General features: G+C 36.5%; 1 protein-coding gene across 1 annotated transcript in view; it reads right to left on the reverse strand.

Annotated features, from left to right (window-relative positions):
- Positions 1-2,746: 2,746 nt before the first annotated feature.
- Positions 2,747-23,470, reverse strand: part of MROH9 (maestro heat like repeat family member 9) — a gene marked incomplete at both ends in the record, with an annotated part of 69,309 nt that continues 48,585 nt past the window's right edge. The window contains 9 exons of the mRNA XM_079723824.1: positions 2,747-2,970; positions 4,492-4,554; positions 13,519-13,621; positions 14,187-14,303; positions 14,405-14,557; positions 16,239-16,415; positions 18,523-18,660; positions 20,976-21,096; positions 22,659-22,796. Of these exons, the coding sequence (XP_079579950.1) occupies positions 2,747-2,970; positions 4,492-4,554; positions 13,519-13,621; positions 14,187-14,303; positions 14,405-14,557; positions 16,239-16,415; positions 18,523-18,660; positions 20,976-21,096; positions 22,659-22,796 (1,234 nt within the window). The remainder of the gene's footprint in view (positions 2,971-4,491; positions 4,555-13,518; positions 13,622-14,186; positions 14,304-14,404; positions 14,558-16,238; positions 16,416-18,522; positions 18,661-20,975; positions 21,097-22,658; positions 22,797-23,470) is intronic.

Here is a 23,470-nt window from a genome sequence, read left to right on the forward strand (position 1 = left end):
TGATTACATGGGGCCAGCCCAGATAATACAGTTTCCTCTCCCTGTCTCAAGATTCTTTATTTAATCATATCTGTAAATTTCCTTTTCCATGTAAGGTAACATACTTGTAGATTCTGGGGATTAGCAATTGGATATCTTTGGGGATACCTGAAAGACATTGTGGATATCATTCAGACTACCACAGTAGGCATCCTGGTGTGGTAGGCTGAATAATAGTTCTAGTTTAGAAGGTGGAAAAGAAAATTTGCCCTGATTTTGAAAAGTTAGGTCTGGGACATCTGAGTGATAGGAAATAATATGGGTTAAGGGGTAAATTAAAATCATCCATTTTTAAATTATTTCTAATATTGAATATTAAGTAACACTCATAAATATCTGAAAATTTTTATTGAAGCATGAGGGCAATATGTCCTGTTAGCATTTTATTCATTTGGCAAGTATTCACCGAGCATATATTAGGTGCCAGAACTGTGAGTGCCAGAGTACTTAACCAAGTATAAGATACAAAGTTTGGTTTCAGGACACTTCAATTTTGTGGGACAGAGAGAGAAGGACATTAGTACTGGCTTGGCCAAAAAGTTCATTTGGTTAGCGAACATGTTGCTCAATAAAGATGTTTGTGAAAATCAAAAATGTGCCTTTTATTTGTACTTAAAACCAAATAAGCTTTTTGGCCAATCCAATAATTTTACTACAGTGTGATAAATGCAATGATAGGTAAAACATAGGAACAACATCCAACTACTTGATCAAAGAAGACTGGAGGGGATGGAGCCAAGATGGCAGAGTAGGAGGATGCGGAGTTCACATCTCCTCACAACTAGGGCACCTACCAGGCATTGGTGGGGGACCTCGGACACCTAAGGGGATAGGAGGAATCCCTGCATGACCAGGTAGGACATTGGAGGGAAGGGGGGTGGTGAAGAAAAGTGGTGGTGGGACAGGACCGGCACCCCTGAGGGGGGGCTGGAGGAAGGGGAGAGGTTCCCATGTTCAGAAGGGTCCACTCATGGTGAGGGGGTCAGCAGGGACAGAGAGGGATCTTCAGGGGATTGGAGGATTGGAGGGAAACGTGGCCAGCAACTCCCCTGCCTGCTTGGGCCCCAGCAAGCCTGCTGGGGTCTCAGGCCGGAGTCCCCCCACTTCCAGGGCCTCTTCTGGCTGTGTGGGTCCCCAGGTCTGAACCCCACCTCAGCCAAGGCCTCCTCTGGCTGTGCACGTTCTGGCATCCTGAGTGCTGCCCCTGACAGGGCCTCCTGTGGCCACGTGGGTCCAGGTGGGCTGAGCACTGCCCCCCTTCAAGGCCTTCTCCAGCTGTGCCAGCCCAACACGCAGGCACGCCTGTGGAAGCCTGTGCCCCAGCTGGCCTGTGCAGGCACATGTGCTGTGGACCAGCTCCAGGAACAGATGCTGGAGAGAGGATACATGCAGAGGTGGGGCTGAAACAGTGGGTCTAGAGACCTACCTGGAGGTCTTGGAGGCCTACTGGGGCGGTGGAGGTAAGCTGTAGCTCATCATGGAGGCAACAACACTGATAGAGGAGGCACCAGGAATTATTTATTTATTTATTCTTTTAATTTGTTTTTTATCTTTTATTTTTATTCTTAATTTTAAAAAATTAAAAAAATTATTTCCTTTATTTTTTATATTTTATTTTTTTTTCTGTTGTGGTTCTGTTTTGTTGTTGTTTCATTTTTATTGTTATTTTTTCTAATGTGTTTTTTATTTTCCTGAAACATGTGTGAACTGCAAGTTGACACATTCCAAAGCCACAACATCTGAGTCAGCAGAGGAAATGGGGCTTTCATCTACCAGCAAGTACCTCCCTGTGGCTGAAGTGGTTTATGCTAGGGTGGGATGCAGGGGTGGGAGGAAGGTAAGGTGAGATGAGTGAAAGATGAGCCTGGAGCCTTAAGTCAAGCAAGATCACTGCAGTTCAACATTTATATATCAACTTTCTTATAAACCAGGACAAAGTGTTAAACTGGATCCTGACGGCCATGGGAACCATTAATTATGTTGACTCTCCAATTTTCATTTCAAAAAGTTTAAAACCATTGGCACAGCACAATCATCCCCTCAGGTCTCAGCTCTCCCTATTCTCTCCTTAACCACCTGTACCCACAACAAACTCTCCAGCTTCCTCCAACACTCTTCTTGCCTCAATGTCTCTACCTGGAATAGTTTGCCTGCTCTAAATCCTCTTCCCCTGCAAGCTCCATTTCTTCCTTTGTAAATACTGCCCTCGGCGGCATTCATCAGAGCAGGGTGTAAATAACCACACCGTGTGTCACTAGACTGTGGCCTTCCTGAGGATGGGAACCTTGTTTACATCATCCAGATATCCTCACTATCTAGCATAGTGTCTGGCACTTAGAAGGTGTTCAGTAGGTATGTATTGATTACATCAAAAGCTCCAAGAGCTTCTCATCAAACACTTTGCTTATATGTTTTTTCAACTTTGTTAGTTGCTTTGATAAAGTAAGTCTTCTAATCACTGTCAGACAGAGAGAGGCAACACATTTCTATATTTGAGTAGAGAATCAAGAAGAGACAGTAAAGGCTTCTAGTGTCCTTCTGAAAAGCATCTACAAACAGACTCAAGTTATCAAGAGGGAAAGGAAAATCATTCCTCTTTGGAGGTGTGCTCCAAGGCACTCGTGAACCTTGTATTCTTTACTGATACACCTTCGTTCTTTACCAATACGTCTTCATAATTATTGTCTATAATGGCTTCGTTATCATTCTAGGTTTCTTTAATCCCCATAGGACTGCCTGTCAGGTCCTTGGGAAGGTCATAATTATAAAGAGGCTTCAATTTTTTGATGTAGATTAAGTTAAACAGTCTTCGGAAGCTTCGTTTAATATTGGAGGAGGTCACGCTGTGAGCTATTTCCGTAAAAATTTTGTTTGTTATTTCTGCAAACTCCCTGATCACAGGATCTTCATCCCAAAGCACTCGGCCAATAGCTGTAACAGCAGAAAGGCCATTAATTCAAGGCATCACGCTCATAGTCTGAGAAGCTCTAACCCTAAGTGGCCTCACCACCTTTCACAAAAGCCCCCCCCCCCCCAATTTTTGTTACTTTGACAAATAGCATCCAGGAAGTTTTTTATCCTCTATCCTCACCAGACCTCATTAAAAGAAAAAAGGAAATATTCACTAAGTGTTTACTGAATGCCTATTATGTGCTGAGCATTCTGGTAGACAGCATAAACATATATTCATGAAGAGGTTCAGTATTGCTCATAATAATGAAAACAGTGGAATCAGTCTAAATGTTCAATATGAAAGTGCTTAAAAATTAGAGATATCATAAAGTGAAGTAGCACATACATATTAACATGATGATGTAGACCCGTATTTCTTGGCATGAAAAGATGTTTCTGACACATGAGTAGTGAAAAAGTTATAAAACAGTTATGATAGTTTTAAAAATAAATATGTAATAGTTTATATTCTTTAAAAATATCTGCAATAAGATATATACCAAAATGCTAGTATCATTATATTCATATGTTGAGCTTGTGGGAAGTTATTATTTTCTTTCTTAATAAAAAGAAATAGAGAAGGAAAAAAGGACAGATTTAGAAAAGAGAGAAAAAGGAGAAGGAACAGAAGGAGGAGGAAGAGAGAAAGAAGAAAAATATTCTGAGTGACATGGAGGGAGTGCTTAGTACTTAGCCGGCAGTCAATAAATATGAATGGATAAAAAAGGAAGGAAGATAATGATGTGTCAATGTAGATTCATCAACTGTGACAAAGGTACCACTCTGCTGGGGGATGTTGGTAATTGGGGGAGGCTCTGCATGTGTGGGGGCAGGAGGTATACAGGAAACCTCTGTATCTTCCACTCAATATTTCTATTAATCTAAAATTGCTCTAAAATATAAAGTCTATTACCAAAAAAGGGAAGGAAGGCAGCCACCTTATTTTCTGTGTCCCCTGTTTGTAATTCTGATCCTGAAGGGGAAATAGGCAGAGGCTAAGAGAGAGATGCTGAAGATCCAAACATTTTGAAAGAATAAACATTACCCTTCTTTAATTTCTCTCCACTACATTGTACATTGCTCTCCACTAAAATGTAAATCCTCTGAGGGAAGGGACTTTGCTTTGTCTGCTGCTCTATATCCTGCAGATAGAAGAGTGCTGTCACATAGTAGATGCTGGAAAAATGTTTGTTGAATGGATTAATGAGTGAATGAATTCTTAACTCTCTGTAGTTCCTAAGGACTTTAAGATAATAGTTAGGTCTCAACTAATGAGAGGGACAGATGGAGAGATTGTGAAACGGAGAGAGAAAGAATAAAAAATAAAGAAGATGTCCCTTAACCCAGTCCTTCCACTGATTTCCCCTTAACTGCCTAGCTACCTCTACCATCCTCTTCCCATCCCTGGCATCACTATAGAGCTCAGATATAAATTGAATCACAAACAGTGAAGTTATTTAGGCCTATACATAAAGATTTCATTATAACTTCAACACTTACCCTCAAGCATGACTTCAATTTCATCTCTGTGCAGTAAATGGCCACCCAATTTTGCCAAGTACCCTATGCACAAAGTAGAATTAAAGTTACCCCAAAATACGTTATGAAAATACATTATCTGATATTATCTGGCTACCTTCATTGCTTTCTTCAAAGCAAAGCATCTCTAGATTATCCTTGAATCATCTTTTAGTACTTTCAAATAATTATTAATAAAATTCTTTATTGAGATATACATGTGTTTATAAATGTGCAGAAATCATAATTGTACAGCTCAATAAATGACCACAGAGTGAATACATCTAGCTACCACCTAGGTCATTAAATAGAATATTACTATTATCCTAGGAGCCTCCCCCCATGCCCTTTGCAGCCTCCTCCTTCACCTTTCAGAATACATTCTTTTGTTCAACGTTATACTGTGTGATTCATCCATGTTTATAAACATAGCAATAGTTCATTCATTTCCATTGCTACATGACAGAGGTTGGCAAAGTTCTCTTGAAACACAGCCATGCTTATTGGCTCATTTGCTTATGGATTATCTACGGCTGCTTTCACCCTCCAACAGCAGGGTTGCATCATTGCGACAGAGACCATATGGTACTCAAAGCCTGAAATATTTACTATCTGGTTCTTTACAGAAAGAGTTTGCAGAATGCTTTTATATGATATTCCATCTTATTAATGCAGCACTTTTTAGCCATCCTGCTTATGATGGACGATGTGTTGTTTCCAATTTTGGGCTATTATGAATAATGATGTTATTGTGGGCATTCTTGTACATGAATTTTTGCATAGATTTGTGTGCATTGCTGTTTGGTATATATATGGCTAATGGATATGCTTATGTTCACCTTTAATCATTACTGCAGAACAGTTTCCAAGGTGGTTGTACCAGTTTTCATTCTTACATTTCAATTGCTGTACATCCTCTCTAACACTTGAAATTGTTAGTCTTTTACCTTTCAGTCAGTCTCATGGGTTTGGTGGTATTGTTTTTGTATATTTATTGGCCACTTGGATATTTCTTTAGTGAAATGTCTGTTCAAGTAAGTCACTTGTTTTTATATTGAGGTGTTTTTAAATTATTTATTCTTAGGCATTTTAAATTCTGGATACTAATCTCTTAGAATATTACACCCATTACAAATATCTTCTCCTACCCCAGGGCTAAACTTTTCCATTTGTATTGGGGTGTTTTTTGTTTTTTTTTTTTGATGAACAGAAGTCCCTAATTTTAATGTAATCCAATTTATGGTTAGTGAATTTTGGGGTCCTGATAGGGAATCTTTGCTGTCTGAAGGTCATAAAGATATTCTCCCATATTTACTTCTGGAAACTTTATTGTTTTACCTTTTCACATTTTTGGATTGCAAGCCCAACTGGAATTATATGGCATAAAATAGGGGTTGAGATTATTTAACTATGAAATTAATCAAGTACCATTAAGAGAAAAAAAAAAGTCCTTTCCCTAATGCTTTGCAGGGTCATTTATATCGTGAATTGTGCAGGGGTCAGTGTCTTGACTCCATTCTATCATTGTGCCACTTCCATACTACCTTAATGTAAAATGGGTCTTGATATCCAGTAGTATAAGTTCTTCAACTTTGTGATTCTTCTTCAGATTATCTTGGCTATTCTCAAATCTTTAAATTTTCATGTAAAAATAAGAATCAGCTTCTCAGTTTCACACACACACACACACACACACAAAACCTCTGGTGAAATTTTGTTTGGAGTTGTATTGAATATACTGAACAGTCTGGGGAGAGTTGACATTGTTACAATACTTAATTCTTTAATCCATAAACGTGATATATCACTCTATTTAAGTCTTCTTAAAAACTTCTCAACATTTTCTAGTTTTTTTGTGTATCAGTCTTGTACATCTTTCCTTAGTTTTATTTTGAGGTATTTGATGAATTTTGGTACAGTGCACTAGGCATCACAAAATTGATTTTCTAGTTGTTTATTGATAGTGTGTAGAAACCCAATTGATCTTTGTATATTGATATTATATATAGAAAACTTGCTGAATTTATTTAATTCCAGTAGTTTTTCTGAATTCTTTCCAGTGTTCTAAATACTCAATTATTTATCTTCAAATTTTGGAAGTTCTATTTTCTTTTTTCCAGACTTATACATTTTATTTCTTGTTATTACCTTATTTTAGTTTTGGAAGATTTTTGGTCACTATCTCTTCAACTATTTATTTTGTCTCACTCTTTCCCCACTATCCTTATGGAATGCGTATGTTAGACCTTATAACCATATCTCGTATTATTATGCTCTTTTCATATTTTCCATTTTTAACTCTTTGAGCTTTGATCTTGAGGCTGAATATTTTATTCTGACATTTCTAATTCTCTTTATCTCTTTTCAGTTCTTTCTAGTCTGCTGCTAATTTTACCCATTGAGTTCTGCATTCCATCTCATTATTTAATCTTTTGAACATACTAATCATATTTATTTTAAAGTTCCTATCTGATAAATTTCAATAATTGCATATACTAGATTCTGTTTCTATTATTTTTTTTCCTTGTAATTAAAAAAATCTAAAGGTCTGGTTATTTTTTATTAAATCTTAGCTATTGTATATACAATTTTGTGTAGATACTTTTAGGCTCTGGGCAATTAATCTTCTCCCAGAGAGGATTTATTTTTGCTTTTTTGGCAGGCAGTTAGGCTAGAGGTATATCCCCTTAATCCAACCAGGGAGTTAGATATTCAAAGGTTCAGTAATTTTAAGGGCTGGCCTATTTTTAGTTTACTCTTACTCTTAGGGTAGAGACATCAGGGATCCCAGCTGAAAACTTGGGAATATTTACCAGGGTTCCTCCTCATTGTCAGTCCACTCCAAGTTTTATTCCTCCAGCTCAGTGAGACAGCTAAAATTTCTGCACAGTTTATCAGCCTCCCAAATACCCTTTTTGCATTTAGAATTGATCTATAAATTTATAAAAGAAAATCTATAATGGAAAATAATCCCCAAATATCAGGCCTACTTCTTTTGGTTTTTCTACTTTCTCTTCACTGCCTTTATAAAAGCTCTTACATGTTTTCAGATAGATTTAAGAAATATTTTTATTGCTGTTCTTATTATCCTCATTTTCCATGTGATAAAATAAAAGTTCATAGAGATTAAGTAATTTGGTGAAGGTCACACAGCTAGTGGGTGTTCATTCTGAGATTTCAATGGAAACGTATCTACTCTCACCAATATTTCACACTGCCTCTGCTTCAGTCAAAATAGTGACCACGGAAATCACAATAATACCTTATCTTCATAATACAATTTACAGATAGTAAAGCTCAAGATATTCTTATTGACAGGTGGAACATGGACTTAAAAATTTAAGAATAATGTTTAAAAACAAAGCCCTGTGTTGTGGAGGTATTCTTAATTGGCATACTTTTGCTTAAGTTTGTAAATCAATGCAATTCCTTTCAGAATTAGATGGTGGGTACAAATAATGAATGAAAATTTCTTATGCTAGAGAGTACTAATTTCCCCTATTGTCAAATTACTTCTTTATCTTTAGTTCTCTTACTAAAACTACCAATTTTTAGCTGGACACATGGCCATCTAGCAGATGACTAGACTTTTAACACTTCTTTGCAGCTAGGTATGGCCACATCTATGTTCCGGGCTAATGATCATTTAGCAGAAGTTACAGTTGCTCCTTAAAGAGATGCCTGTGACCTCTTGATATTTTCCCCTTTCCAATTGACTGGTATGTAGAAGTGGTTGCAGGAGATGGAGGAAACATCTTGGATCTGATGTAGGAAACTGTGTGATGAGAATACTAGAGCAACAAAAGAGCTGACACTAGTCTACGTAGACTTGGATTGTTAAATGAGAGAGAAATAAGCTACTATTTTGTTTAAGCCATAATTATATTTGGGTCTTTCTTATACTGTAGGAACTTCACAAATACAACATTACCACCAAAGGAGCAAATTAGGTGGTAAAATTAGGCAAAAACAACTGAAAATTAAATGACTCTACTGAAATGGTGTTTTTGAAAGTTACAGATGAACTTTCAAATAGAATTTGATGTTTTGAAAGTTTTGAAACACGGCAGACTAACCGCAATGCCAACAAGGTGCACGTGGAAGAATACAGTTAGTAGTGGTGGGGAGCGTGGGGACAGGAACTACAAGCTCCATCCACAAGCAGTCAGCTCTGCTCAGTTGCTACCAGGCAGAAACGGAGGTTCAGTGTAGCCTTATCTCCTCCCCCTATCAAATAATTGGAAATACAGATACTTATGCGAAAACTCTTAAATTTTAAATTTGGCAGTTGCAACACACTGCTAGCTGTCAATCTAATATCACTGTCCCCTTCTTGCCCAATAAAAAAAGTGCCAAGCATCTCTTGCAAATGATGGTGGCATTGTGCCAGTTCTGGTCATTGGGAGGTATAAGATGAATCACTGGTTGGGATTTTGAAGAAAGCTTTGTAAAATTAGGTTGACCCAGCGACACATTTTGCCCTTTACGTTTTTCTTTTTCCTTGGTATAACACTGCGAAAATGCTGGAGGTAATCAGAAAACACAAATAAGGATACAAGCCACATGCTAAGGATGATGCTATTATAAAGCCAGTGATGCAGTGAATATCTACATGTACACATCACTTCTCATATGTGACTATATCAGAGGATAAATTCTCTTGAGAAGAGATTATTAAGTCAAAAGAATATGCATTTCACATTTGGATGGAAATTACCAAACTGTTCTGAGATTGTAGTAACTTACACTCTGACCAGTAATGGAAGTGATTGCCTACTTCCTGCAACCTGGACAAAACTATGTAGTATAATCACTTTTGTTCTTTGTCAGTTTGATGGATGGAAGCACTTTATCAATTCAATTTGCATCACTTTTTGGATGAGGCTGTGAAAATTTTATGTATATGAGCCAAATAATTTTCTTCATGTACTTTGTCCATTTTCCTAGTGGGTTGTTTGGCTTTTCTTACAGATTTGTAAGGATTCTTTAGACAGTAAGAATTCATGCACCCTTTATATGTGATAAGTGCCATAAATATTTTATTACAATTTGGCTTTTGACTTTGTTTATAGTGGTTTTGCCTTGCAAAAATATTTGTTTTTACATAGTTTGTCAATCTTTTATGATTTTTACTTTTACTTAGAATGATCTTACCTCCCCATGATTATAAAGCAAATTCTTCTACACTATTTTATCTAATCTTATTTATTATTATGGTTTTATTTTTAGCATTTGAGCCTTTGACCATCTGGAATTTATTTAGTGTAAAGAGTGGGATAGGAATAAAATAATTTTAAAAATTCCAGATGGCTCACCATGTGTCCCCAAACCATTTAAGGAATATTCCATATTTTCATCACTATTAGTTAAAGCCAGTGATTCACTGTAAAATATTGCATGTTTTGGCAGTTATTTCTAGATGGTATTTTGTTCCATTTGTCTATCTATTCATTCCATGTGATTTTAATTACTGTAGCTATGTTAATATCTGATAAGGCTAGTCCTCTCTCATTCTTTTTTGGTTAGAACTTCCTGGATATTCTTGCATGGTAACTTTTCTATATTAATTTTAAAATTAGGATGTCAGTTTTGAAAAAAAAAAGCCCTATTGATATTTCAGTGGGCATCTTATTCCATGTATAGATTAATTTAGGAAAGAATTGGCACATTTACAATTTTGATTCTTTCCTAAAATATGGTTTATACCTTTCAATTTATTTAAAATTTTTTTGTGTCTTTCAGTAATGTTTGCAAGTTTTCTTCATAGAAATACTGCATACATTTTAAAGTTTCTTTTTAGATCTTCCTTCCTTCCTTCCATCTATTCAATACATGACTTCATACACCTAGAATTGATTTTTGTGTAGGGTGTCAGGTAGGAATTTGTGTGTGTGTGTGTGTGTGTGTGTATTCCCATTGTCCTAGCACCTTTTATTAGACAGCCCATCATTTCTGATCTGATATATACTGCCAGTTCTGATCTTTATATTAGGTGTTTGTATATGTGTGGATCTGTTTCTAGGCTTTCTATTACAGTTTCACAGGCCTTGTCTTTCCTTGAGTGAGTAACGGGTTGTCTAAAATTTGTTAGTTATATCTTCTTATGTTGGTCTTTTGCTCTTCCACATACATTTAGAATCAACTTGTCAAGATCTATGCAATTATCTGTTGGTATTTTTTATTATAACTGCATTGAACTTATTGATCAGTATTTCTCAGTAGGGGCTCTGGGGATTCTAGATGGGATAATTTGTGACTAACACTTTTACAATTATTACTGAATATTAAGCATACTCCTGTAACATTAAATGCATTAATGGACATTAAATGCTATACCAACCTGGAAGCAAGCTGGCAAGGGAGCTTGGGAGATGTAGACCATAGAGGTCAGTTTTTGAGGTATAGAGAAATGTAAAACATAGTGAAGAATGGATTGGGAGCTAGAAGTCCTACAGTTAAGTAGATACTGTATGTCTTTATGTGATAGTTTATCCATTCCTTCTTTAGTTGGCTGAATTCCATCCATCAATGATTTCTTCAAGAAGGATTCATAGTAATGAACTTATGCTGAGTTTTTATGTTTTAGAAATGTTTTCTTATTATTTTTATAGTTGGATAGAATTTTGATGAGTATAAAATTCTTCAGTCATAATTTTTTTCTACTTAGGACTTATAGGCTCTATTCTACTACATTTTAGAGTTGAATACTGAAGTGGAGAAATCTAACGCCACATTTATTTATTTTGTAACGTATAGGTGACTTTTTTTTTTTTGCTCAACTGCACAACGAATTCTTTAACTCTGAAGTTCCATAACTTTGTTAGGAAATGTCTTAATGTTTCATTCTGTATAAAATATTTCTTGAAAAATTTTTACCATCAGTATATTTAATCAAATTTTTTTTAGTTCTTAAATTCTATCTTTGAATACTTTTTTTTTCTGTCTAATTGTTCATTTTTCTTCAGGGGTATTATCTATGCATATTTGCATTTCTTTCATCTATCTTCTATATCTATCATTGCTCCCTAATTTTTCAAACTGTTTCTTGTTGGTTTATATTTTATTTTACTAACATTTTTCAACCCTTTACTCCTTGTTCCTTACTGGGTTATCAACAATATATATTTGCTCTTCCATTGGCTGCAATGTAGTTTTTTGCAATGGTTATATATTTTTTCTTACACTTTGCATCATGCTTTGAAAGCTTCTTTTCCTGTGTTTTCTTTTTTAAATTCTGTATTTTGCCATTTATTTTCTTGAACATATTAATCAGTTTTTAAAACATATATCTCACATCCATGTCAAATAACTTTAGTATCTGGATCTCCTGATGTTCTCCTTCCATTGTCTATTTTTTTTTTTTTTTTTTTTTTGCTGTACGCGGGCCTCTCTCTGTTGTGGCCCCTCCCGTTGTGGAGCACAGGCTCCGGACGCGCAGGCCCAGCGGCCATGGCTCATGAGCCCAGCCGCTCCGCGGCATGTGGGATCTTCCCGGACCGGGGCATGAACTCGTGTCCCCTGCATCGGCAGGCGGACTCTCAACCACTGCGCCACCAAGGAAGCCCCATTGTCTATTTTTGAAAAAAAAATTTATTGGAGTATAGTTGATTTACAATGTTGTGTTAGTTTCAGGTATACAGCAAATCTCCTCCTAGAGTAATGAAAATAAAACAAAAATAAACAAATGGGGTCTAATTAAACTTAAAAGCTTTTGCAGAGCAAAGGAAACCATAAACAAAACAAAAAGACAACCCTCAGAATGCAAGAAAATATTTGCAGAGGAAGCAACCAACAAGGGATTAATCTCCAAAATATACAAACAGCTCATGAAGCTCAATATCAAAAAAAAACAAGCAACCCAATCAAAAAATGGGCAGAAGATCTAAATAGACATTTCACCAAAGAAGACATACAGATGGCCAAAAAGCACAAAGCACATGAAAAGATGCTCACCATCACTAATTATTAGAGAAACTCAAAGCTTACTCTTCATGTATTCCCGTTATCCCATTATATATTCCCTTTGTGCTTATATCTTTAGATCTTTATTTTAAAAAGTTTTGGATTCATGAATACATTTACCATGATTTTCAACTACTCTGTAGAAACATTTTCTAAACTTTGATCTTCTTCTTTGTGGAAAGTTTGTGGAAATTTCCATTGTAGAATTCAGAATAGCATGAATTCTTTATGGTTTGAAATAAAGTTCTTGTAATACAGGGTTCTCGGTGTGTGTGTGTTCCTCTCCTCCACTCTGATCAACACAGATCAGGAACTGTAGTGCTGATCATAATACAACTTGTCTTCTACCCTGACTAATGACAGACTTTTCTGTACAAGTATCATGTGACTAAGTATTTCCTCATTCCTTGGGGCCCCAGCTATTCAAGGATGCCAAATGGGGTCAAGGGAAGATCCCACTACCAAGTTGGGAATTCACTTCCTATCATTCCAAATAAAGGATTATTAGTTTTGATCTTCATGGCGAGAATCTAGGGGGAAAAAAACTGATTGGTCAGGTTTGTCCAAGGTCAAAAATTTTAGTTGTTTTCTTTTAGAGTCTTCCTGCACTCCCACAACTTTACATTTTCTTCTTCAAACTTTATTGGATTTGGTAGCTCTTCCTCATCTGTTGTAGTCTGTGGTTATAGATGTTCATGTTTTGTTGAAGATGGCATTTAAAAAGTACATTATTCTTATTCTTTGGGGGGTGATTTTTAAGCAGGAAAACTGTAGTGGTTTGCCACCATCTAAAATTTTGAAATTCATCCTGTTGAATGTACTTTGTATGGTAATTTAATCACACAGCTATACCCACTGTGTATTATAAAGTAGAACTCTATACTCATCATATATTTTAACTTCTGTTCATCATAGATACCACCATGAAAAGTACTGTCTATCATAAAGAAAGAAAATTTATAATTTTTTCAAGGAAAATTTCTAGCTGCTTACCCCATTCTTTACCTTTTAAGACAAATTAGGAAATTAGAATTGAATTTTACTTACCTATTAAAATAACTGATCCCCTTCTCAGATATGTTCTGGAACTCCTCAGGAATCCTAAGGTATCAGATATCAAATCTGTAATATATTTCTGATGAGAAATAAGCTGAGAATAAAAAAGGAAAAAAAATTCTCTCACTTCTTGAAAAAGCACATTTGCTCTCTCCAGAGAGGGATTCAGGGAAAAGAACTTGGTTGCTTATACAAAATCAGGGCCAGTTTAAAACTTGGGGGTTTCTGTGTATGAATGTTATTCTTTTGCTTGCAGGTATTATTCAGCTTATTACATGATATGCAAACTTTGGGTTTCCAACTTTTGCTTAACATCCTTCCATCCCCATTTGTCTATCGTTGCAGTTTATGCTGGTTTTCTGAGAACCAGCTCATTTGGCCATGGAAAAGAAATTCCAGCTTTTCTTTTGGTGATCTGAAATGTTGTTCCTACCTTTACACTGCTCAAAGTATGTAGGTTGGAGGAAGAAACGATAGATGAAAAATGTTGAGGAAAAGAGAGTGGAAAATTTTAATTTTCTCTTGTCTCAAGTTCTAGCTATAATTGTTCATTTATCTTTTCTTTATATTCCTTGCTCATTATGCTTTTCATCACTTTGGATATCCTTTAAAGTTCCTTCTCTAACTCTTGTGGTAGTAAACCCTGAGGAGTCACTTACAAGATTGTTACAGATGTTGAGCACTGTCTGCTCAAAACTGTAATGTTCATCCTTGAGCAAATATGATGTTGAGCATTTGAATTCTGAGGTGCAGATTTCTAATGTATATTTACATGCCTGTGAAGTAGAAAAAGGTCAGTAAAAATCTATTCATCTGATGTTACATAAAGCACTGCGATTCTCAGCAAAACTAAGAAAAACAAAATCACAGGACTTACTTTAACTACTCTTGCCTCTGTATCTTCCAGAAACAGAATCAGAGGCACCAAGCCTCCGAAAACCACATCATTCAGCATCTCTGTGTACTGACTCATGTCCCTGACTAACTCACCAAAGTGTCGAATGGCCATAGTCCGAATGCCTCCATTACTCTGAAATATGCACACAGAAAAGACCTCATTTGAGGATATTTATATATATGCACACACACTATATAGTATATATACTATGTATACTTATATACACTATATAGTATATATATATTTATACATATATATACTATATATGATGTGTCTATATGTATATATATAATTATTATCATTTATTTTTAGAAAAGATTCACTTTGGGTCTAAGAAGTCTAAGGATCTAAGAAGATTCACTTTGGGTCTAAGCTTGTCTTTTGATTTTAAAATAAGACTTGCTTACCAAAATTCAGATTACATTAAAGAAAATCCCCTGTGAAAAGTGAGTTTCTTAAATTTAGGAAGATAGTATTTAATAACATCCTAAAATTATAACATGTAAAAATCTATATAACTTGGAGATGATTTCTATAATAATACTTAGGGTAATGTGACCATGATATCTTCAAATGCTGGAGGGCTTTGCAGAATTGCCAGTGAATACCAATGCAAGTTCTTTGCATAATGGCATAGTACTAGGTTTCCAAGGGCTTACTTATGCCAAATAGGAAGGTGATTGGATTATAAAGATTCTAGCAGAGAAATATTATAAGTCAGAGGAAGAGGTTAATTTTTTAAAATATAATATCACCTTCAGTTTTTTCAAAAAGTTTATGATTCCATTTTGAAAATAATTCTTTACATGGACATGCCAACTACTTATTAGCCGTGTGAACTTGGCCAAATATTCATTTCAGTTTTCCTCAGTTTCCTTATACGTAAACTGGATAATAGCAATAGAGTTTGTTAGAGGATTATGTGAAATTGCCCATGTAAATCCCTTAAAATAGTGCCTGGTACATAGTAAAGGCTCAATACATTTTAGCCACTATTATTATTACTATTATTATCATTATGTCCTTATGAAAATCTTTTCTGCCACTGTTTCCTTTTTCTATAATTTAATAATATTGGGCCTTTCTTCAATGAAATCTGCAGAACTAAGAAGTTACAAATTTTGGCAAGATAATTTACTGTGAAATAATTCTCTGGTTCACAAACACTCATCAAAGGAATCTTTAAAAACAAATAGATTTCCCATAGCATACCAAAATGTTCTTATTTATTAAAATGCTGTATTACTGTCATCCAACTTTTCTGGAACACGTTTACCATAAAAAATGAGAATTTTCAAAATGCACAACTTTCTGATAAAATACTTTCTAATTAAAGTTTTCTATGAAAATATCATATTCATTTGGGGCATTACACATGTCAACTCTAATACCCATAATATGCCTGCTATTCACTCTATTTTACAGATGATGCACTAAGAGACTGAACCACCTGCTCAAGACTTCACAGCTAGTCAGTGGCAGCACAGGGATTTGAACCTAGGAAGTCCAGATTCAGGGTTAACAAACGCAGCCACTAAACTATAATTCCTCTTTCATCTAAGAACAGAGGCTACATTTTGATTCTTTTTTCCTATGGGCAGACTTTTCCAGGTTCTCATAGTGTAGTTTAAAAACAAACAAACGTAGAGCTTACTTGATTAATATTATTATCTCTGGAAAAAAAAAAAGGTAGCTCTGCACAAAATGACTGCCTTTTGTTGACTTATTCTGGGATGTAATAGTATTGCCTTACCTGGGGCTTCAGCTTAATGATAAAACCTAATGATCTCACATATCTAACTGTGTAACTCACATGATACATCAGAGGACAGTAGCTGCAAGCAATTCTGGTACACAGGGAGGAGTAGGTCACCTTGTCCAGTTTGTCTAAAAGCGTTCGAAGGGTCATCAAGGCCCGAATTACAACAGTCTTGTCTTGGGAAAGGAAGGCATCCAAGATGGATATTAATAAGCTGCAGACATTTTCTATCTACATATAAAAGGAAGAAAACGGTGGGATTTAAGAACTAGAAGGAGACTTGAGGTAGCATTTGGTACGCACACCTCTGAGTTTGGGCAGCATGCAGTGATGTGCTGGATCTAGCTTACAAGAGTCAATTGCCAAATTGTCAAAACTTTTGCAAGCTGATCATTAAAAAAAGTCACTATTAAAAATTAAATTTTATAAATTTAGAAATAAATAAAAACAATGGTAATAAATACTCAAGACTCATCACTTCCTGTTCTTTTGCTGCATTTTGCTCTTTTATGCCTTTGAGGTTATTTACATGTATTGTATCTGTATGGTAGGGATATTAAATAATGATGCGCTACTGTGCATCTCCTCCCAAATCCATGTCTACTGATATCCCTTTGATAGATTGAAATCATCCATAGTGCGAGTATTTACACCAGAGAAATTGGTCTTATTTTCACAGAGCTGCTTGTTTAAACATTTACCAACACACCATTGGCAGTATAACCTCAAAACTAGGTGACAATGACCTGTTTGGACATGAGAGCCACTGAGCTGTTGAGCTAGGTCATGGGCATCAATTGCAGATCAGAGACAAGCAGAATATCAGGCAATTAAAGCATGAAAAGGAGACACAAAAGGAGTGAAAGAAAGGCTGGAAAGAAAGGAAGTAAAATAAATAATATTTGCCAAAATAACAGCCAGAGGACACTTGTGTCTGGCTGGAGTCTTTACCAATAGATAGTACATGAAACCTCAATACAGATCCCTCTCCACTGTTTCTCTCCCACTTCCCTAGACAACTTCGTCACATTGTTAATCGCATTGGTAAGAGGACTAGACAAGGCAATAAATAACTTTCTGTTCTCAATACATACTATTGACTTGTATGATTTATCTAAAGCAAATAAACTATGGCTCATTTTGTTCTAAATGCAAAATGAGCACCCACTGACAGGCTTTAAGCTTTCAGAGACTATGCTTAATGGATATACTAGGATTTATTATTAAATTTATTATTAAATCAGTAATAATTTATGGAATATCTACAGTCTCAGCATTGTGCAAGCTACTGTGAAATTTACAAAAGAATTACAACACATAGGCATATGTGTTGACACACTCTTCCTGGAAGGCAAGAAATATTCACATGACTTAGTGGGAAATGATATAGGACAGTAGTTCTCAAGTTCAACCTGCATTAGAATTACCGGGAGGACTTTTGAAAACATAGATTGGTGGGCACAACCCCCAGGATTTCTGATTCCATAGGCCTGTGATAGGGCCTGACAGTGTGCATTTATTTATTTATTTATTTTTTTGTGGTACGCAGGCCTCTCACTGTTGTGGCCTCTCCCGTTGCGGAGCACAGGCTCCAGACGCACAGGCTCAGCGGCCATGGCTCATGGGCCCAGCCGCTCCACAGCATGTGGGATCTTCCTGGACCGGGGCGTGAACCCGTGTCCCCTGCATCGGCAGGCGGACTCTCAACCACTGCGCCACCAGGGAAGCCCGACAGTGTGCATTTTTAACAAATTTCCAAGAGACTCTGATGCTGTTGGTTCAAGAGTCATAGGTAGAGAGCCATAAATATGAAATATTATATAAGCAAGTGCTTATAGCTGGTGTGGCCCTGAAAGGGATGAGGCTGCTAGAGACCAGAATATCCAGTGAAATTTGACTTGAGCTGATCATTGGAAAATAAGAAAAATGTGAATGGGTGAAGGAGGAAAGTGGTATAAAGGAAGAAAAAGCTTGAGCGAGTGCTCTGAGACAGGAATTAATGTGTATGCATGTGTGTATGTTGGAGTGGAAAATAACGTATGTGTGGTTTAGAGTGTAACAAGAGTGTTCATGTAGAGCAATGCTGATAAATCCTGAGTGTAATGAGTGATTTTCTGGGAAAAATATAAATAAGGCGATAAAGCCAATAAATTGACTTAACACATCCTTTTCATTCAACCCAGTTTCCTTATTGATAAAACACTCAGCTTTGATATTGTGTTAGTGATGTATAAACTAAAAAATAATCGATGTTTTGTCAGTAAGGATACTGAATTATACCAAATCTCAGATTATGACTTCGATGGTGCTGGCAGACACAAATCACACACACACATACCTCATTGATAACTGGTGCCATGCTGGCAATTTTCTGAAGGCTCAGTTTGCTAACTGCAGGATCAGAGTCATTGACCCAGTTTCTGAGGAGAGCCAAAAATTCTTCTGGGAGTGGGTCCTTGAAGAAATTATTGAGAAGCTAAAAGAAAACAATTAAGTTCATAGGCAGAGTAATGGCCAGGCATTGTTTTTGCTTCAGTCATAAAAATCAAGACATCTTCAGTAAAACAAACACAAATCACACTAAAACTCTAAATACTTACACATATTTTTACATATATTTCTGTGCCCATAGAGGGAAGGAGAAGTAGCAGACGGAATAGGAAATACATGCTTTGTTTTATATATATGATGAAAGAAATTTTCACATGTGGAATAACAGAGTTTATGTTAACTTTTTATACTTTTATGTTGCCTCATCTTTCTCTTACCTGGAAAACCTTGGTACCTAATAGCATTAATATGTTTACTTATTCATTTTCTACCATATAATGCATACAGTAGTCTTAAAATTATGATATCAACACATATAACATCAATAAACCTCCTGAGGAAAAATAAATATTTCTCTACAGATTTTTTTTGTCCTTGCAATTTATCTCACTAAGGATGTACAAAGCACAGTGTTCATATGTTACTTGATCTTTCACAAATCTTTGGGGTGTGTATATGTGTGTGTGTGTGTGTGAGAGAGAGAGAGAGAGAGAGAGAGAGAGAGAGAGAGAGAGAGAAACATACAATTCACTGAGACACTAAGATCATAATACTTAAATAGGTAAAGGAAAGATCAGGTTGTTCATAATATGGAACTTTAATTTATAAATAATAATATTTTTAAAATGTTTAAACTCTCTAAAATTTTAAACAATAAGTACAAATCAAATCACCCCACAGGACATCACGTCTGCCTCTCACACTGGAAAGCTTGTTTATGGTGGCGAGAGTGCCGTGGGGGTAAGCATACCCATGAGCTGTGTGGGGAGCTCTGATTGGCACTGCTTTCCAGATAGCAGTTTGGCATTAAAAATCCTTAGCCTTGAGTATGTTTATACCCTTGGGTTATTATTTCAGATTCTTGGAATCTATTATAAGGAAATAATCTAAAATACCAAAAGAAAGAAGATTTAGGCACAAAGATGTAAACTTGATTACTATTTATATCAGTAGAACTTGATTGCTATTTATATCAGTAGAAAACTAGAAATAACAAATATATATAAATAAATGGCATAAGCATTGGTAATACTATCTTAGGTATCACTGGCTGATAAGACCAAAATAAGGTAAAATGCATAGATTGTGTGTTCAGAACAACAGAAGGCCAAGGGACTTCACAGTTGAACTGGAAAGTTGACAATTGCCCAGAAATTCTAAACAGAGAAAGTGGTGGGAGAGCGTGGTCATTGCTGAGTTCCTGGAAGGACAGGCATGCCAGTCTCCAGTAGCAGGAAGCATTATATTCATGATGAGAGAGGCAACTAGGTTTCCATCTAGGTATATTAATCATGCTTACATAAATCTTATGTAGTTTGTAAATTTCTTTTATATTTAGTATTTTATGGGAGGGATTTTGTATCTCATGTTTAGACCTATTTGGTATTTGTACATACTTAAAGGGTAGTACAGTAAAAATAATGAGTCACATAATAAAATAATGAGAGGTTCAAATGGATTAAGCAAGTTAGAAAAATACTGGTGATTTGCTACTGCAATGTTAAGTTAAACTAATTCATGTATCCTTGTGAAAGCTTTAGAAGTATATAGTATAGTGTATGGGTATGCCTTTTATAGTTTATTAACTATTTTGACATGAAGTTTGAAATGTCAAACTTTTGGAAATATTTGGCATCATACCTTAGATCAATACTTCCTTATTATATATTACTCTTATGGAAAATTAGATTTGACTCAGATAATTTCAATTTATAGAACTTTTTACATGCCTTTTGTAAGCAAAAGTACTGCCTCAATTTGCTTGACTCTGGTATGGCATTCCAATATTTGATGTAATATTCATATACAAAGAAATATAGTTCTATATCTTCAGGTTACCCAGTTATTTAGCCCATTCCTTTTTTCCCCTAGACAGTCTGAAGTATCGTTTAGACACTAGATGTTGCCTACCACCTTTAGTAAACTTAATTCTCCCTATATACTTTAAGAAGCTTGTAGAGAAATATGAAGTAGGACTGCAAAAATAATTAGTTTGTGCAAATCCACACCCCCTAGGAAACTACAAAGGCCAACTCCTGAAACAGTCTAAAGGGATAACCCTCTCATAACTCAAATCTACCTTCGCCTTACGCCCCTCAGCTTCAGATATCTGTTATTGTCTTAACTTTTGGTAAGAATCAATATTCGGAGAGGGAGACAAAATGTTAGAGAGTTGATTTAAGCTTGGATAAGGAAAGGGAATGAAAACTTGGTTGTTCACAGTCTTGTAATAAAACTCACTTCAATGAGGAATATTATTGTGGTGACCTTGTCTTCTGACCTTCTAGGACCTTTCACTGAGAGCTGGTAGAGATAATGCAAGGTGTCTGGAAACTGTGGAAAGTTGTAGTCACTGAGAGTTCTGTAAAGAAGAATAAAGCACTGAATTAGCAAAGAAGATGAAAACACTTTCTGCAGCAGCAAATGCTAATGGTAGAAAAGAGGGAAACATTATCCTCATATTTTGTATCACCAGATAAAAAGAAAGATATTCTTGAATATTCCTTAATCAAAGGTAAACTGCGGGCTCATTATGAATTCTACGCAGACTCTGCGGAATTATACATGGCAGGATCACTGATAACATCTCTTTCCTTAACCTCACTCCTCTTTCTAATCTCCTATCCTGTGCCACAGTACAGACTGCCCTATATTACCGCAAGTTCCCATCCACGCCTGAGCAAACGGAGAAAACATAAATAGTGCAAAGTAAATATCTTGGCAATCCAAGATGGCCACACAGGTCACTTTTGTGATTTTAGACCAAGTCCGTCCTTTGAATGATATAATGAAGAAGAGAATATGAGGCTATCCTGGATGATTAAAGAGAAGAGGTGGTGAGGCCTGATTCACTGAGCCATTCCCTATAACACACTTGGGCAGTGACCAGGCTCACAGCTGTCCTGCCATGCTGGCCTAGATCAGATTGGCAGGACTGGGGAGGGTGATGTAACAGAGATTCAATTTGAAGACTCCAGGCGATGAAGCATTAAACTAGTGCTTCTTAAATTTGAATGTGCATACAAATCAACTAGGGATCTTGCTAAAATGGAGATCCTTTTTTTTTTTTTTCATTTTGCGGTACGTGGGCCTCTCACTGCTGTGGCCTCTCCCATTGCGGAGCACAGGCTCCGGACGCACAGGCTCAGCGGCCATGGCTCACGGGCCCAGCCGCTCCGTGGCATGTGGAATCTTCCCGGACCGGGGCACGAACCTGTGTCCCCTGCATCAGCAGGCGGACTCTCAACCACTGCGCCACTAGGGAAGCCCTAAGATGTGTTCTTGAAATCTATGTGCAAATAAAATGTTGGTTTAAAAGCACCAAAAGCCCAGAAACCATATAGACTGTACTTTCTGAGTCAGTCACAACTTCAAATGGTCTATTATGTTGTCAAGGCCATGTATTGTGATTCTTGATCAGAAAATCTGATTCCTATAATCAGAAGCTTGCTATTCACTAATGGGCTAACTAGAAAAACAACAACAACAACAACAACTTTGTGGTACAAGGAAAATAAAAGTCCTCTTCTATTATACTTTCCCAAATTTGTCTCATTGGGTACAGGTTTTTATCAGACCTCTTTAAAGTGGGAGCACATGTCTCATGCCTGCAGAGGAGGAATCAGTTAACAACAGAGGAAGGACAAAGCAGATTCCCCTCTAGTTCTACATATCTGAGAGAGAAACCTGTTCTGTGAGGGAGAATAATTTGGTATCTGTATCACTAGGTAAGAGAGCAAGGCAAGGAAAAGTAAAAGCCCCCAAAATAAGTGAAAAAGTAGAAGTCAAATGGCAATTCAGATCATTAGGAGAGATTTGGAAGTTGGAGTGGATATTGACTGTGTTCCCACAGTGGCTTAGTTGAAGAAAGATAAAACAGGTGGGAAAGAGACGGAGAACATTTCCCAATGCCCCTCTTCTTACTTGGCAACAAGGTAGACTCCATGAGGGTGAAACAGTGGTTGGGAAAACTGGTTCCAGCAATTCTTCCTCTTTAGAGCAATATCCACTTGTTGCAGTCCAGAGCAATTCAGCAGAGTTCTCAGTGCATCTCGAGCATAGCTAAGGTCCCAAAGAAGAGGAGAGTTGTCACCTGCAAGTGGCCTTCACATAACTAGATACAAGTGATTATTTGCCTTTTCATTCTCTGTTGGGCAGGATGCCAGTTTTGGGAAAGGGGAGTGTTTCAAAGGAAAAGACCATTAAATGCTCTTCATCTCCCCTGATTAACAGGACATGGGATGTGGGGTTACACTGAAATTGTAGCATGTAAAATCTAGGATTAATCATAGAGCAGCTTATTAGTTTATTAGTTTATTAAAAGCTTATTAGCAAAAGAAGTTAAGTGATGTGAAGACATGCTAAAGGTGCCTGTTGATTGTCTTCTTTGGATGCTTTAAATAAATAGAATACATTCTTATCTACTTGGGATGATTTGGTGTATGTCTGCTTGAAAGACAGAGAGTGGATTAAATATCTTAATGGGACTGATTGTGTCTTAGAGTCCTGCCTGGCTTAGAAGTCCACACCAGATGAGGGCAAATAGCAGAAAGTTGGGTCCTGATTTCCCTGGAGAGCAGGAAAGCTTACTGTAATCTCTTGGGCAAAAGAGAAGAGCCAAACCTTACCTTATGTGGACAGAATGACTGCATGCTATCATAAGCCCACACATCACATCACCAACCACAAAGTTCACAAAGCACATTTGTGCACATTAGTTTTACCTTCCATGTAAT

Source organism: Hyperoodon ampullatus (assembly GCF_949752795.1).
Source record: "Hyperoodon ampullatus genome assembly, chromosome: 2".
Lineage (NCBI taxonomy): Eukaryota > Metazoa > Chordata > Mammalia > Artiodactyla > Ziphiidae > Hyperoodon > Hyperoodon ampullatus.